At 28.2% G+C, this 15,870-nt stretch overlaps 1 protein-coding gene across 1 annotated transcript; it reads right to left on the reverse strand.

Moving 5' to 3' along the window:
• Positions 1-7,392: 7,392 nt before the first annotated feature.
• Positions 7,393-15,387, reverse strand: LOC129967001 (E3 SUMO-protein ligase ZBED1-like). The gene is made up of 3 exons (XM_056081632.1): positions 14,912-15,387; positions 12,004-12,192; positions 7,393-10,388 (listed from the first exon to the last, which is right to left on the reverse strand). The coding sequence occupies exons 1-3, from the start codon at positions 15,098-15,100 to the stop codon at positions 8,568-8,570; spliced, it is 2,199 nt and encodes a 732-aa protein (XP_055937607.1). The 5' UTR covers positions 15,101-15,387; the 3' UTR covers positions 7,393-8,567.
• Between the last annotated feature and the right edge of the window lie 483 nt (positions 15,388-15,870).

Below are 15,870 nucleotides of genomic sequence, written 5' to 3' on the forward strand. Positions count from 1 at the left end.
CGAACTCGAGATTTTGATGAATTTCCACGTTTCAGACCTCCTCGAGTTCGAGAAACACATTTCTGGAAAAAGTCCGTCTGTCTGTAACAAAGTTAACTAAAAAACGCTTTGAAATAGACGGATGAAATTTGATATTCGGTTCTTACTCCAAATTTGTAGATAATCTATTAAATTTTGAACAAAATCCGTTCAGAGGAAATCTGTCTGTCCGGTTGCTCGAATATAAGTTCCCATGATAACTACAAAACGAAGAGAGCTAAATGGATGAAATTCAGTACATACATTTAAAACCTATAGTGTAGACAACTATCAAATTTTGAGCCAAATCCAATGAGGGGTTGGTTGTTGGTCTGTACTTTCAGAAACATATAAAACGCGATGACTCAAAAGCGCAATGAGTTAAATATATTAAATTTGGTATGGGATTTTGTGACCACAAGTGTAGTTTCTTAACACTTACGTATCTCAAATATTGACTCGAAAACGTATCTAAAATATTGACTCGATTTTTGGATGCTTTTAATCGTATGCCAAGGCTTAATCGCCAAGGATGACACGATAGTTTCAATAAAAATGTCAAATTCACCCCGGTGATTAATATTTCGTAACTGTTATATACCAATGCCACGCAAGACGTTCTCTGGTGGAACTCCTTTGCTAGAAAGTATGCGAGAAAGTTTCAGGAAGGCCACTCCCACGGGTTTAAAAAAAGTTTTTATGTCTTTAATGTATGCTATGGGACTGACACCATTAGGAAGCTTATACAGAATGAATAAAATAAGTGTAAATAAAATAATACGGCTTTAACCCTGATATTACCGACGAGATATATATATCCAATGAATGGGGAATTGCTTAATCCCATTGGAGTATAAAACTCCAATGGGATTAACCAATTTTAAAATTCTCTGAATATTGTACCACTGGTTCAAAGTTCATTAGAAGCTGTGGTAAGAAGAACGAAAACTTTATGTATTATGTACCAAATGTCACTTTGCTAACTATATTATGTCTGCGCAAGGTATTATTAATTTATAGGCATGCTGAGTAAGCAACCCTTAAAAAAATAAACGCATATAAGATATCTATTGTCGTTTTTCTAACTAAAACTATCAGTAGGGCTTAATGATCTAACTAGTAATCCAATGCGACATATATATTCCACTTCCCTAAATTTCTCTCTTTTAATATGACCATAATCAAGTATGGTTAAATGCAACAGAGCCTATCTATCATATTTGGTTGAAAAAGATTTCGATTTAAAAAGAATTTCAAAATAAAAAAATTAAATAAAAATGGTAGTCTAAAGGTTAATGTCTGTCATAACAAGACGCTTTAAAAATGAAGTTAGCATGAAGTTATGAATGAGAAATTTATTTAAATTATTTAATTATTAAATGAAAGCAAATAGAATCACTATTCTCGGCGAAATTGCTGGTCTTCAAAGGAGACGAATACGAAATATTCAAGCATATGATAATTCAGTAGAGCTCGTCTGAAAATAAAACAGAATATTGTCAACTGCAAGACTATTGTCAATATCAAGAGTTTTTTTCTTTCTAATTTTCCCTATCTCCATGATATTTTTTATATGTTTTGTCGATACTGCTTCATTCAGGGGTTGTGGAGTGATTGGCTGTACACACGAAAAAATATTTATATATAACTGGACATCAACGATTGGAAATGCAGGTTTCTTCGGATTATTATCAAAATTTTGTAAGAGAATAACTACTTACCACTTATTGTTTGTTTACTTGAACTAATTATTACTTTTACTTTTAAAAAAATCAATCACAAAATGTTATATATATATATATATATATATATATATATATATATATATATATATATATATATATACACACACACACACACTTACAATAATCTGTAAAATGAAGAGAACTAGAAAAATTAGACTTGATACATGGTCTTAACATCAAAGTTGTCGATTTGCATTACATTTTGTACAAAATCGGTAAATAGGAAGGTGTCCAAAATACTCACTTGAATTTCTTTTTTACTCTAATCTACAATATTTTGAATGCCTCATAATATTGTGGCAGTATTCCAGGGTATCTTGTGCTAATTAGGAATGCAGCGAAGCTTGACACAAAACGTCCCATTTTGTGGAAATATATAAGATAATCAAGCGGTGAATACTCGCACTTCCATTCATCAGCAACCTATATGCTCAAGAATATATCCTTTTAAACAATGATTCTTAGTTGGAAATTTGATTTTCTCTATTAAAATCAAATTGCATCCAAATATCGAGATTTTCTCACAAGTTTTAAAAATGTTAATATATTTAACAGTTTTAATATAATACCGGGCAATTTTTATTCCCTTATTCATGCTACGACAATCTTGCTATCTTGTTTTTAAATATCATTGACGTTATATTATCGCTTATTTACTAAAATTCTAGACTGCGCGGCATCAATGTTTGTCCACAATTTTATTTGTAAGTAAATGCTCTATGTTTATAAATACTGTAATAATTAAGTGAACGCAATGAAATAGATGTAAGAACTGAATAATTACACTAAAAAGTATAATTATGCTAATTATTATTTATTAATTGTAATTTATTATTTTAACATTTTTAATTCATAATTATTTTTTGAAGTTTATTTATCAAACAATTTAGTAAATAAATTTTTTTAAAATATGAATTGCTTAAGGACCCTTTTCAGCCCATAGGTCCTAGGCCACTGCTTAATCAGAAATTCGTGGCTGAATGTATAAAACTATATTCTTCTTCTTATTGATTGAAAATTTATTTCCTATTTTATTGACTGATTTCTTTTGCTGAATCAGATAAATTTTTATTGAATAATCCAATGAGTTATTATTATTATTAATTCCTCAAATAATTAAATAAAAAAAACTCTGCTGAATAAAATTTTAATGCTGAACGATTCTGTTTTCTTTGCGTAAATTTTGATATTTTAAATCAAAATGTTTAGTTCTTTTAAAAATATTTTGAATCACTTCAAGTTTTCTGATATTTCTGTTTTTCAAATTAATGCTCACATTTTATGAGAGGTGACAAAAAAAAATTAATGAGATACATTGAACAGTGAACGGAACGGGGCAAGATTTTAAACACATCGACATTTTCCTTTACTTTCCATTACTTTGAAAGCTACCAATGCGTAAAAATATTTTAAAGGCATCATAAATTTTAATCAATTACCAATTTTAAATTAGATAGAAACATGGCAATTTCAGCAAACATTTATATGTTTAAAAAAACAGCGTAGGCAAAGTTACCAAGGAAAAAGAGGAAATTCTGCTATGTTAAAACTAGTCAAAAATCATTTAAATAAATAAAAACTCTGGAAAACTATACATTAATATAGTAGGCTCTTTACACTGAAGACAACATGGGCCCCAGGATATGTACATCGGCTCAAAAATTCTCCAGATCGAGCCATTAGAAATTAATATTGTGATCGAAGAGCCTTGGCGAAAGGTGATAAAATAAAAAACTTCACAGACAGCCTTATACACAAATATTAAAATGTACTACAATTGTATCTAAATTTGTATTACATGTAGATGGCATACTTAATTACGAATCTCATTTGTATCGGAGTCCATATGAATATTTAGGAAATAAGCTAACGGGTCATTTTGAAGAGACTGAACCTGAATGTGGCCAAATATTATAAATTTTCAACCCGATTCTAAAAAAAAAGGCGTCATTTTAGCAATCTATGCGTCATATTAGCCAGTCACCAGAAATTCAAGGAATTTTTGATGAGAATTATATACCCAATGGTTATAATAATGAGTTAATAAATATTTCATTATTCCAGTAAAAGATAAAGGACCCTTCCGCATTTATTTAGACTCGATTTAATTATTAATCTTAATTATATTTGAGACTTTCTTTCTGAGGCCAACAACTATTCACTTAGGATTTTCAATTTTCTGTTTCCGTGGATCTTAATGACTTCAATCGACTCGAAAGCTTCAAAATAAAAATAAAACATTTGTTCATGAAATAATAATTCAAATCTATTTTTTAGGGGGGATATAGCAACTGTATGAATAAACTAATATGAAATGCAATTAAACTATTACATATGCATTTATCAAAATGTTTCGATGATTTAAATGCCGTAATTTTTTATGGATATTAGAATTGAAGCATCCTCTTGCAATAATAAAATTTTCAAACTAAAACTTTGGTCGAAATTATTGAATAATTAAATCATTCAAATAGTGATTGTTATAGGTGAAAATCAAAATTTTTCTTTTAAAATTACATCTCTACAAGGAATTTGCGTGATGAAATATCAAGAATGCGGAATCAGCAGTTCCGATCAATATTACTCAATGCTACGATTCTAAAAAACAGTTGATGACAGGAACTGCAAGACTAAGTAAGTATAGATAACTAAGCTTGATTATTAGGGAACACAAACATTCAATTTAACATGGGAAAGGAAATAGTATCATTTCATAAATTCGAGTAATGTACAGGTTGAATATAGTACTGCTAATAGAATATTTTCATAACTGAATAACTTACGAAATTTTATTTTATTAGCAGATTAATAACATTATATTATAAGTTTGTGAATAGATAACCCTAGGAGTTTCAAACCCACATCTAAATGATATGCAGTTTTACCACTCTTTCAGTGTTTTCGTTTCTTTTAGTTATATTAACGTCCTGTTTTAAAGCAACACTAGGGTTAAGACCTCGTAATTCTGAACCGCGGTCAGATTACGCGGTTCTAAAATGGCACTCTCTTCAGTTGTATTTTCTTAAGAATGAAGACACATTGACAACACTGGAAAAACAAAATACTGCCTGTGATTTCATGAAATACAATCCACTGTGCAAGTACAATGAAACTTCCGCCAAGAACACCAGAAAAATACTCCGAAAACAGACACCATTTGAATTGTATACGTTTTAATCAATGTGAATTGAAAAAAATAACGTGTTCGTAAAGTCATAGTGTGGTTTCTCAAATTCCTAAACAAGATAAATTATATTTATGATCCTTTCATAACACGGAAGAAAACTCAAAATGTTTCAGAAGCGTTGAGAAATTTCATACTGAGCAATTGTTCGATAAGTAACGTTGGGGTGAATAATTTCTACATCCAGTCATGATTGGGACAAGATAATGCAGTAGACATAACTCATCTTTTCCTTTTTAGCAATCCATCATCAAGAAAAGGAATCATAAACATGATTAAATTCTTAATTGATAATGGAAAACTATTCTGATTATAATTAAATTTTTCCTCGCAATGTCTTAATATTATCCGCATGGTATTAAAAGTACATTTTTAATCTTTCTTTAATACCTCATTTCCTATAGTTGTTTTCTCCCTTAGCTTTGGATTCAACATGCAACGCAACATTCATTATTTTACTTTGTAAAATAAAAAAAAATGTGCAATCCTTACTTTTTTACTAATTTTGTACACTGCCATATTTATTTATTCAGTATATTTCTAAACCAGAAATCAATCAATGTTACAAGTTTTATAAAGTAATTATTTTGTCATTTGCATTCTCTTTGCAATTGATAGCAGTATAATTTTTATTTCCTTCTTAATAAAGTCTACTTATATCTATACCAAACCGGAAAGGAACCATATGAGCTCTAGAAACACAGGTTCTTTTATTCTCTTATCCTTTGATGACATTTTATTTTTGAATACTCATATATTTCCCGACCATTTTTTAAAATTAATAATGATAAATCGTTTGATTATTTAAGCCAGACGATTCGAAGTAGCCTAATATTTATAAAGCATAATTTTGATTTTACATTTTTTTTTTCACTTGTAGACATTTACAAATGAAAACAGCATTCATTAATATAATTTCGCATTAACTTATGATGAATGCTAAGAGTTATTTATGCCAGAATTTAATCATGTTTTAAATAAAAAGCGCTGAGAGCCTTTTTTTCTTCTTCTTTTTCTGGATAATACGAAGCGAAAAGAACAAAAGAAAGAGTGAAGAATTAGTGACAACCAATTCTTAAGTTTTAATCTATTCCACTCTTTTACTTATTTTATGAATGTATTTCATTTGCTTTACCGATATTTGCACAATTTTCACTCAAACATGAAAAGAGTTTGGTGCAATTTCTTTATTTAAATCTCTCTTTTTTTTAAAGTTTTCCGAAGTTATTAAAGCTACTTCGAATACCTTTAAATAGTTCACCGCGTACTTTTTCGGTTAAGTGTTCAAATAGATCGGTAACCTCGGATTTAGAGAAAAGTTAACCCTTATCGGAAGTATTGATCAACACATTTCGAATCCATGAATCCTGTATCAGAATATCATCGCATGCTCCATGAAAACAATATTCACCAGTGAGGCTGCTTACTTAAGAAAAACGTTTGAAAAAAAGTCACTCCTGCCACACTATTCTCACCCTTTTCTTTTCAACTCAGAATACTCCAGAACTTGGAATCTTCAAGGTTTCTTGACGGTGCAATGGGTATACGAAAAAAAGACCTCGTAACTGTCAGACAAAAAATAGGTTACATTATTCTACATATTACATCACTAAACTATACAATTCTGTATGTGGTTGGTGAATAGTAATGAGTTCATTGAATTGTATGTAAAGTTTGCTTTGTTAGGAAAAAAAAAAGGACAATATAAACGAAACCTTGATCCGAATTGGATTTTGGTAAGAGTAAAGAAATTCTGGGCATGGAGAAACAAGGTCTTCATAGTCCACGAAGAACTGCTTTAGGTTTCTTGTTTCAACTTCGACATTTTGTTTCTCATCAAGCTATTCCAGTTGGTTAGAATTTCTGAAATGAGTTGTTGAAGAGAGTGGGCAATGGGTGGCATAATGCAACACTGAATGATCACATGAACATCACTGCAAGAGTTTTCTAAACTTCTTTAAGATGTTCTAGAAATTATATTGCAGTACAACTGGTGAGTTTTCCAATGAGGTAACATACGTTTGGATAGAGAAAAAACATAATAAAGACTTGAAAATCATTTTTAAGCAAAGGCAGCAATTAAAAAATTTCCAGCACTAAAGTTGCTTATTATAATGAAAAACAACATAACAAGCACTATCATATGATAATTCGGGTAATTTAAATTGTGCTTCTATCTTCAATTGCCAAGTAAATTATTGGAAATGAAAATCTCCACTATTTTTATGCTGGGCGGCACATCTGTCAATTCGGTTGCAATTTTCACTTTATATATAATGTCTCACAACTGCATTTTTCTTCTTCTTCTTTTGTATATGTTTCAAAGTTAAAGGAATCAAAAATTCTACCATGACTTTACAAACACACTGCATTTAGAAAGAAAAAATTGTGCTCATCTCACTCCTTTCAATGCAATAGAAAGACAATACAATCATTCAACCAATCAAAAATTGATTTCTATTTATCAACAATTGCTTTTTACAATATATACAAGAAGAACATTCAGTCGTTGCAGGTACACAGTTAATCATTTCAAATACTAATAGCACAAACTGTTATCACATTTTGAGATAAAATAACTGAGACTAGTCGAAAATAAATTATTAAGAATTATATGGCTAAGAAATGGATGATTTTTAAATTCTGGAAAAACTTGAGCTAGCATTAAAAATAATAAAAACCAAATATATGAATTTTTTCTATATTCGTAGAAAAAATTAGGTGAGAAAAATAATAGTGAGGATTTCAGTAAAATTAAATAGAATGTCAAAAAAAAAAAAAAGTAAATAGTTTTTCTAACTAATAAATTTTTAAAAAAGTAGAGGGTTTGCTTTTAACAAAACATAGCAGTAACTAAGGTACAAAAAAAAAATCAAAATAAGAAGCTGCAATTATACATATAATCAAATCCACTACAACAATCTTGACTTATAAAGGAGCTTTTATATAAAAAAATAGAAATTTGAGTTCTAAACAGGCAACATTATATGAATATATGGGAACTATGGAAATTGCATCTTTTCAAATAGATTGATGTCCAAAATCGCAACCTTTCCTTTTTTTTAATTTCTGCAATTTTCTAAGATTGCTATTTTTGAAAGGCAACTATGTGTGATTATTAAGTCAGGCAAATATATCTATATTGCATAGTTTTCCTGTTTGTACCTATCCCTGATTGTGCTTTGCATACAAAATGGGGATTTTCTTTTGTTTGTCTTTTTTATATTTTAAATGATGATTTATAATTATAAATATTAAGGAAATAAATTATTTTTAAAGCAATCTATAATAAACATGCATAATTATATTACGGAGAAAATAACATAACTTCTTTTTAATAAATGTGAGAAACGATTTACCTATTTAATCTAATATATATATATATTTTCTAGGAAATTATCATTTGTCACTTTTAGTAAATTTGATAATGCTAATTCATATTTAAAATGTTTTCCCAAAATCATATATATAATTTTTTTCAAATTATGATTAAAAAAACTTTTTTACTAAAATGAAATTTAAGAAAAATCCTTAATGAAAATTTACTGTTTCCAGTACTCTAACTATGAAAAAATCAAAGATCAACATAATGATTCCATTTAACAAATATTTAGAATAACCTAATCAATATTCATATTCAAAAACATAAATTGATCAATGTATTTTGGTTTGATTAAACGCCTCTTTTCAGAAAAGACACGTCCTTTCTTTAAAAATACTCTTTCAGGTGGTATAGATGTAGCAGGGATGCACAAAAGTTTTCTTGCTAATTTTGCAAGAATAGGAAATTGAGCTTGTCCTTGTGTTCTCCACCACATAAATGGATTCTTTTTTCTGTCTAACAATGGTTCTTCTAAATAATTTTTAATCTCACTACTTATAACCTCATCTGTCCTGGAAGGAGCCTTCTTTGGTGTGGCTTTTCGCTCGAATCCTTCCCACAAGCTGTCGGTGCAAGAAGTTATATCTCTAGAATCCTTTTCTAGAGAATGGTCCATCATTGAATCATCTGTGACTTGCTTACTGGCTTCAGCTGTTAACTGTTGTATTGCTGCCTCAACAGCTACCTCAGCTTGAAAAGCAATGTTCTTAAATCTAGGGTCCAAAACTGTAGCCATGGCCAGCATCAAGTTATGCTCAACCTGACCAAGACGTTTTCGGAGAGAGCCCAGGATGTCCTTCCTGACCTTTTCAATGCTGCTAACAGTTAATGTGCTACAGTTATTAATAAGAGAGTTTAACCCTAATGTCACAGGTATAACTTTAGAAGCAAATTGATATGGTTCATTACAAAGTTCAAGGGTAACAACTTCAAAAGCTTTAAGAAGACTAATAGTTTCATCAATTGCAGTCCAATCATTTTTTGTTAATATTTCAACTGATGATGAGAAATTTGAGAGCAGTTTCATCAAGACATTTTTTAAAGTAGCAATTCTTTGGAGCATATAAAAAGTACTTATCCACTCATTGGGGTGATCTTTCTTTACTTTCAAAGGATACTTTACATCAACAGCTGCATTTATATCCAGGGACTGATTTTGAGCATGCTGCATTTTTAAGTTTTTATCATGCATCTGCGCTTCAAGAAGTTGCTGTTTAGCAGTTTCATTGCCTCGAAGAAATTTCACAACATTTCGACACTTAGTAATAAGAGGCAGCAATTCGATGGAAGATAATGATGTTTTAATAATGTCATCTAAAATATGTGCAAAACAAGTTATCATCGTCCAACCAGTTAGCTGTGATGTTCTAGACATGATATCACTGCCATCAGTAACAATGCACATGACATCCATCGATAAGTCCCACTGTGAAATACAAGTCACTATGCTAGTCATTAAGTGTTCAGGGTTATTATCATTCACAGGAACAGTGCTCAGAGCATAGTGTTTATAATGAAAATCGCTGGTAACAAAATGAGATGAGACTGTCAGAAACTTTTGCTCACTGTATCCAGTCCACAATTCTATTGAAGTGTGAACTTTCTCAGCATCTTTCAATAAACTTTGAACTTTTTTGTATTCAACATAATACTTTTTTGGTATATGGTCAATAAAGAAATCTTTAACTGTAGGTAGTTTATAAGAAGGTTCTAAGGAATTTATTAATTTTTTAAATCCAGTTCCTTCTAAAAGATTCACTGGAAGCATATCTACTAGTAACATTTCTATGATCTTATCAGTAACATTTGTCTTTTTAGTTACAACAGATAATGGTGAAGTAGTTTCTAATGTTACTTGAGGTATAATATTTAAAGTAGGATTTCGAATTTTCTTTTTTTCTGAGGCACATGGTTTGGGAAGTTTATTGGAAAGGTACTGATACTTGATATTATTTGCTTGCTTGCTCTTGACAACATCTCCTTCGATGGGATGATATCGTGATAAATGGTAAACTAAATTGGTTGGAGTTCCACAATACGAAATTACTTTTTGGCAGATCTAGAAAAATATAAAGACCTAATTAGTTATATATTTAAAATTATTCTCTATATAAAAAAGAAAAGAAAAATCATTCAACAAGAAAAAACTGATACTGATACATTAATTAACAAAACAAAATAATTAGGAAGGAAAAAAAGCTACCTTATGGGAAAGATAGTTATTTAACTGAAATTTCATTTTTTTCTTAGTTAATAAAATATAGATTTTCTTTTTAAAAAAACCCAGTAACAAATTAGTTCAAAGGAAAAAAAATGGTACAACCCATACTTAAATCAACTTTTGTAACTATCTCCCCCCCCCTCGAAAAAAAACACACAGTACTCTCCCTTATATGCTATATAATAAGAACACTGAAATGTTGATAATAATGACATTACAAATGCATGTTATGCATACACATAGTTTTAAATTCTTTAATATCAAAATCTTTTTTGCAGTTTTTTTTTTTTAACAAGATAAAAAGCATTCAGATAAGGACAGAAAAGGGGGGGGGGGAATAAAAATGCAATACAGGACACATGTCTTTAATACTATTTTAAATGTAAGACAAATATAGGTAATCCATTAGTTTTAAATTAATAAGAAATCATAAAAGGGAAAATGTATCTTGTAGTTTTTATTATTTTACAATCACAGTCATAAGGCATTAAAATCAAACAGATACATGAAAGATACTAGATATCCTAAACAGATGACACTGCAGTAACATTGAATATTGCTGCTAATTTTGCTGATTTTTAACAAATATTTTTACAGTTTAATGTCAGTTTCATCTCCCCTCTTTCTTTTCGCACATGATGAGTAGCAAGCAATAGACCTAAAATAAAGCAACACTTTTTTTTGTTTGTTTTTACTAGAAATAAATACTAAAAAAAGTAAAATAAATTCATAAAACAGTATGACTTTTGTTTCCTCCTCATTCCCAAAAGCAGGAATATTTTTTTTATAAACATTTATTGTACAGAAATTTTGATATTTGGCTTGAAAAATTGCACGCAATAGATTACAAAAAAATATTGCAAATTCTAGAGAGCATTTTATGCAACAGTTGTACTTGGCAGCTTCAACATCTTATTAACTTTTAATATTAACGCAATGAAAAATTTGAAATTTGTGCAAACTTAAACTGGATAAATTTTGAGGAAAAAAAGTTAACAAGCACAAACATGCAGGATTTAAAATATGACTAATATAATGTGTTTCATAAAACATGACTGATTTTAGACATGATTATCTTAGACTTTAGATTATATGTGTATGTGTTAAAATGATATATAATTTTATAACATTTTTCAAATTTCTCACACATTGCAAATATATAATTCAGAACATGAAAAAATATCGAACATGAATAATCAAAAATAAAATATGTTAATCATCAAACAAAATAAATTTCATACTTTTCAACAATAATATTCAGTTTTTTTAAAATAAATTATTATCAGTAAAACTTAAAAAGACATTCCCTCCCTTCTGTTGCTGGCCCTTTTGTTCAAATCAAAGTCACAGTTAAACATCAAGTACAGAAGACACTCAAAATTGAAGAAAAGGCACAATCTTGCTTCAATAAAGATTAGACATAACAAAGAAAATTCAGTTGAGATATACTTACACAGCACATGGCTTTTTTCTCATCAAGAGCAGTAAAATAAGTCCACACAATACTTCTTTTCCCTTTCTGGTGCTTCTTGAATTCAGAGTTCTTTTTTACAGATATTATTGTAGGTTTGTGATAAGAAGCACTGGAATATGGAAGTTCTGTTATATCTGGACCATCAATTATATTCAAGCCACCCATATCCTATAATAATAAACATTTTGTTAATAATAAAATGACTGTTTAACAAGTAAAAATAAAAACATCAATTAAAATGCACACAATTACATAAATCATCAAACTGCTTTATTCTAAAAATAAACTTTAAATATTTTTTCATAATTCCTTTTCTAAAATTCTGTTTATTAGACATGATTTTAAATATGATAACACTGTTCAATATAATGTTGCCTTTTATTGGACAAAAGATATGATTACTCAGATTAAAATTTTCCAGATCTGTCAAACAAAAATTGAAATTTGATAATAAACATAATGCCTTTCTCTGAAAACAGAAAACATTGTTTAACTCTAAGTAATATCTAATTTATATTTATGTCCCTTAATAAGAATAAAATATAAATGCATTAAATCAAGTTTGGTGCAAATACATTTAGGATCACAACACACAACTAATTAAAATATGTTTGAAAATTGAAGCTAATAATACTTTTTTTTTGTTTTAATTATTTGCCTTCTACATTTTTTATTGTAATTATTTTAACACCTAAATAAATTATTATGTGAAAAAAAATACTAGGTAGGTTTCACAAAAAATGAAGAGCATATAATTTAATCTGAATTCACAAATTAAAAATAAATAAAATTTCTAAAAATCAGAGATTTTTTAAGTACATACATAAATTTGGCAAAGAAAAAAAAGATATAAACAATTTTATAAAAAACTTATAGTTTTTGTTATTATTAAATTTTATAATGGAATAAATAATGCACAAGTGGGAAAAAGAATCCAAAATATAGAATTATAATAAATAATTTTTTATATCAAATAAAAAAAACTTCTACATGAAAAAACACCTTTAAATAATATCTAAATTCTAGAACACTAAGTACTATTACATTAGTAAGATAACAATCATTGACCAGGTTCATATCAACAGATCTGAGCTTTTTTATTTATTTATGCTAGGCTTTATGCTTTATGTAAAATGGTTAAAAAAAGTATTTTCTTTATTTCTTATTTTTTGGAGGGAGGGGGAGGTAAATTTTCTTCAAAATTACTGTGGATCATTAATTTTGGTAAAAGAACGTTAAAATATAGTTTAAATATAATAACAGCCCTATACAATGAATATAATTTTAATACGAATTTTTGCTAGTAAAAAAGTATTCACAATGTACCATCAATATACCCATGTTACAAAACGCATATGTAATTATAGCATTAATTATGTAATATAGCATTAATATGTAATTATAGCAGTAATTAACGCATTATAGTATGTAAAAATTAAGTGACAGAGATGACACAAACTTGTAAAAAAATGCTGCATTTCATATAATAATGAATTATGCTAAACATAAAATCCAATAAGTAGAAAAAGCTTTATTAATCAAAAAATAAAATAAATAAATTTATACAAAAATGATTGTGATATTCAAAATATAAAAAAATTATTGCAGAATAGAAAATTAATCTTTTTCAAGAATGGCAAATTTTGATTCCAAAAATGCAGAAATGGGTTTTGTTTGAAGTAAGTTTTTACCATAGCACTGATAACAGAAAAAAACTCTATTTTCTTTCTCTTTTTTTTTACTATAATTATGTAGAAACAAGAGCCAAAGTAGACTTCTCAACCAACTGTCATTATTCAAAAGCAGTCAATTTTACTTATGCATTTTAATTATAATTACAATTAAATCATTCAACAAACAGGTACTGAAAACAAAATTTTTCTGTACTCAAGGAATTTGAAAGCATTAAGATTCATTGAAATCTCATAACCGGATTTTTTAAGGTCAACAATACACTCAACATGTATATTTTGAAAATGAGAAACTATAAAACACAATACTATAAGTTACTCAAAGTAATTCATTATTGACAGAATTTAAAAAAACAATTAAATTCCTTTAAATGAAGCAAATGCATAAATATTTTTAAATATAATGAGAGCAGGTCTTGACAAAGGAAAAAAATTAATATGTATTATGTAGAAACAAGAGCCAAAGTAGACTTCTCAACCAACTGTCATTATTCAAAAGCAGTCAATTTTACTTATGCATTTTAATTATAATTACAATTAAATCATTCAACAAACAGGTACTGAAACCAAAATTTTTCTGTACTCAAGGAATTTGAAAGCATTAAGATTCATTGAAATCTCATAACCGGATTTTTTAAGGTCAACGATACATTCAACATGTATATTTTGAAAATGAGAAACTATAAAACACAATACTATAAGTTACTCAAAGTAATTCATTATTGACAGAATTTAAAAAAAACAATTAAATTCCTTTAAATGAAGCAAATGCATAAATATTTTTAAATATAATGAGAGCAGGTCTTGACAAAGGAAAAAAATTAATAAAATATTTAAATCAAAAGAAAAACGGCATTTTTTAATAGATTGATATTAAAATTATTGTATGTGTATCCTTTAACCCATGTCTATTGCCAACTCAAAACTCAACTTTGCATGCATATTTATTACAAAAGCATATTCATAATATCAATGACAACAACAGTTATAAAATATAAGAAATCACATTAAACAAATAAAAAAATCCGCAAGAGAAATAAATATTTCATATTGATGAACATAAAATAAAGCTCTTAAATATTAGAAATCATTTCAATAGTTCTTCAACTCGAATAATAAAGGCAATTGCCTTAATAACGAAATAAAAACAAACGCACGTGTGTTTGTTTACATTACACAAAAAAATTAATACTGACCTGTACTTGATCATTAGAATTGCTCAAATCAGTACAATCATACGATTGAACTTCAAGTTGTTTTATGCAGCTATCACTTAAAACAGCACCACTATTTCCAATACATTTATGACTAGCCAAAATTTGTAGATCATAAAAACATTCATCGCACGATCCACATTTCCATACAACTTCTGATTCAGTAGCCATCGTATCAAAAATTTCGTGTATCAATATAAATCTAGGGTTATCGTTATGCTATCAATACATGTATATCGGATTTATTGAAATCGAAACGATTTACAACAGAAATGGCGTCGGTGATCGGTTACGTTCATCAAGATTTACTCAAAAAGATATTAAGAATAAATAAGGCTTTAGAATTTTAGAATCTTGGTCAATTTTAAGTAACAAAAATATGTAATAACCAAAAATTACGAATTATCGAAAGGTAAAATACACTTGTAAAAGACGGTTGGAACCAATTAATCGATTGTGAGCTTCCCTTATGTGTTTTGATATTGCCACTTTGCGATACTTTCTATAACGTCTGATAATCTTGCAGTGTTGTATTTTAAAAAATATGTCCTTCTCAGTAATTATAAAAAAACCTTTATACAGTATAATTTAAATTTTAACAGTGAAAATATGTTATAAATAATTTCACACACTTTGAAAATGTTGTAAACAATGAAGAAGTGTATCATGAATCAGCAGCTTCACATCTCAACTTAGTGTATTTTGTCATTATAATTGCTTATTTGAAAATTTGAATCAGAGAAGGCGGAAAGTTTCCTTTCTTTGTGGTTTTAACAGTTTTATTCAGAAACTGCTATAAAAATGCAATAACAATAAGAATAAATAATAACAATTAATAATTGTATTTAATAACAGTGAGATACTAAATTTTAATCTATGGGAATAATTTTTAACGTATTAGATTAAAACGCTGTTTATTTTTTCTTGTAATAGCAGTATTA

Source organism: Argiope bruennichi, chromosome 4, assembly GCF_947563725.1.
Source record: "Argiope bruennichi chromosome 4, qqArgBrue1.1, whole genome shotgun sequence".
Taxonomy (NCBI): domain Eukaryota; kingdom Metazoa; phylum Arthropoda; class Arachnida; order Araneae; family Araneidae; genus Argiope; species Argiope bruennichi.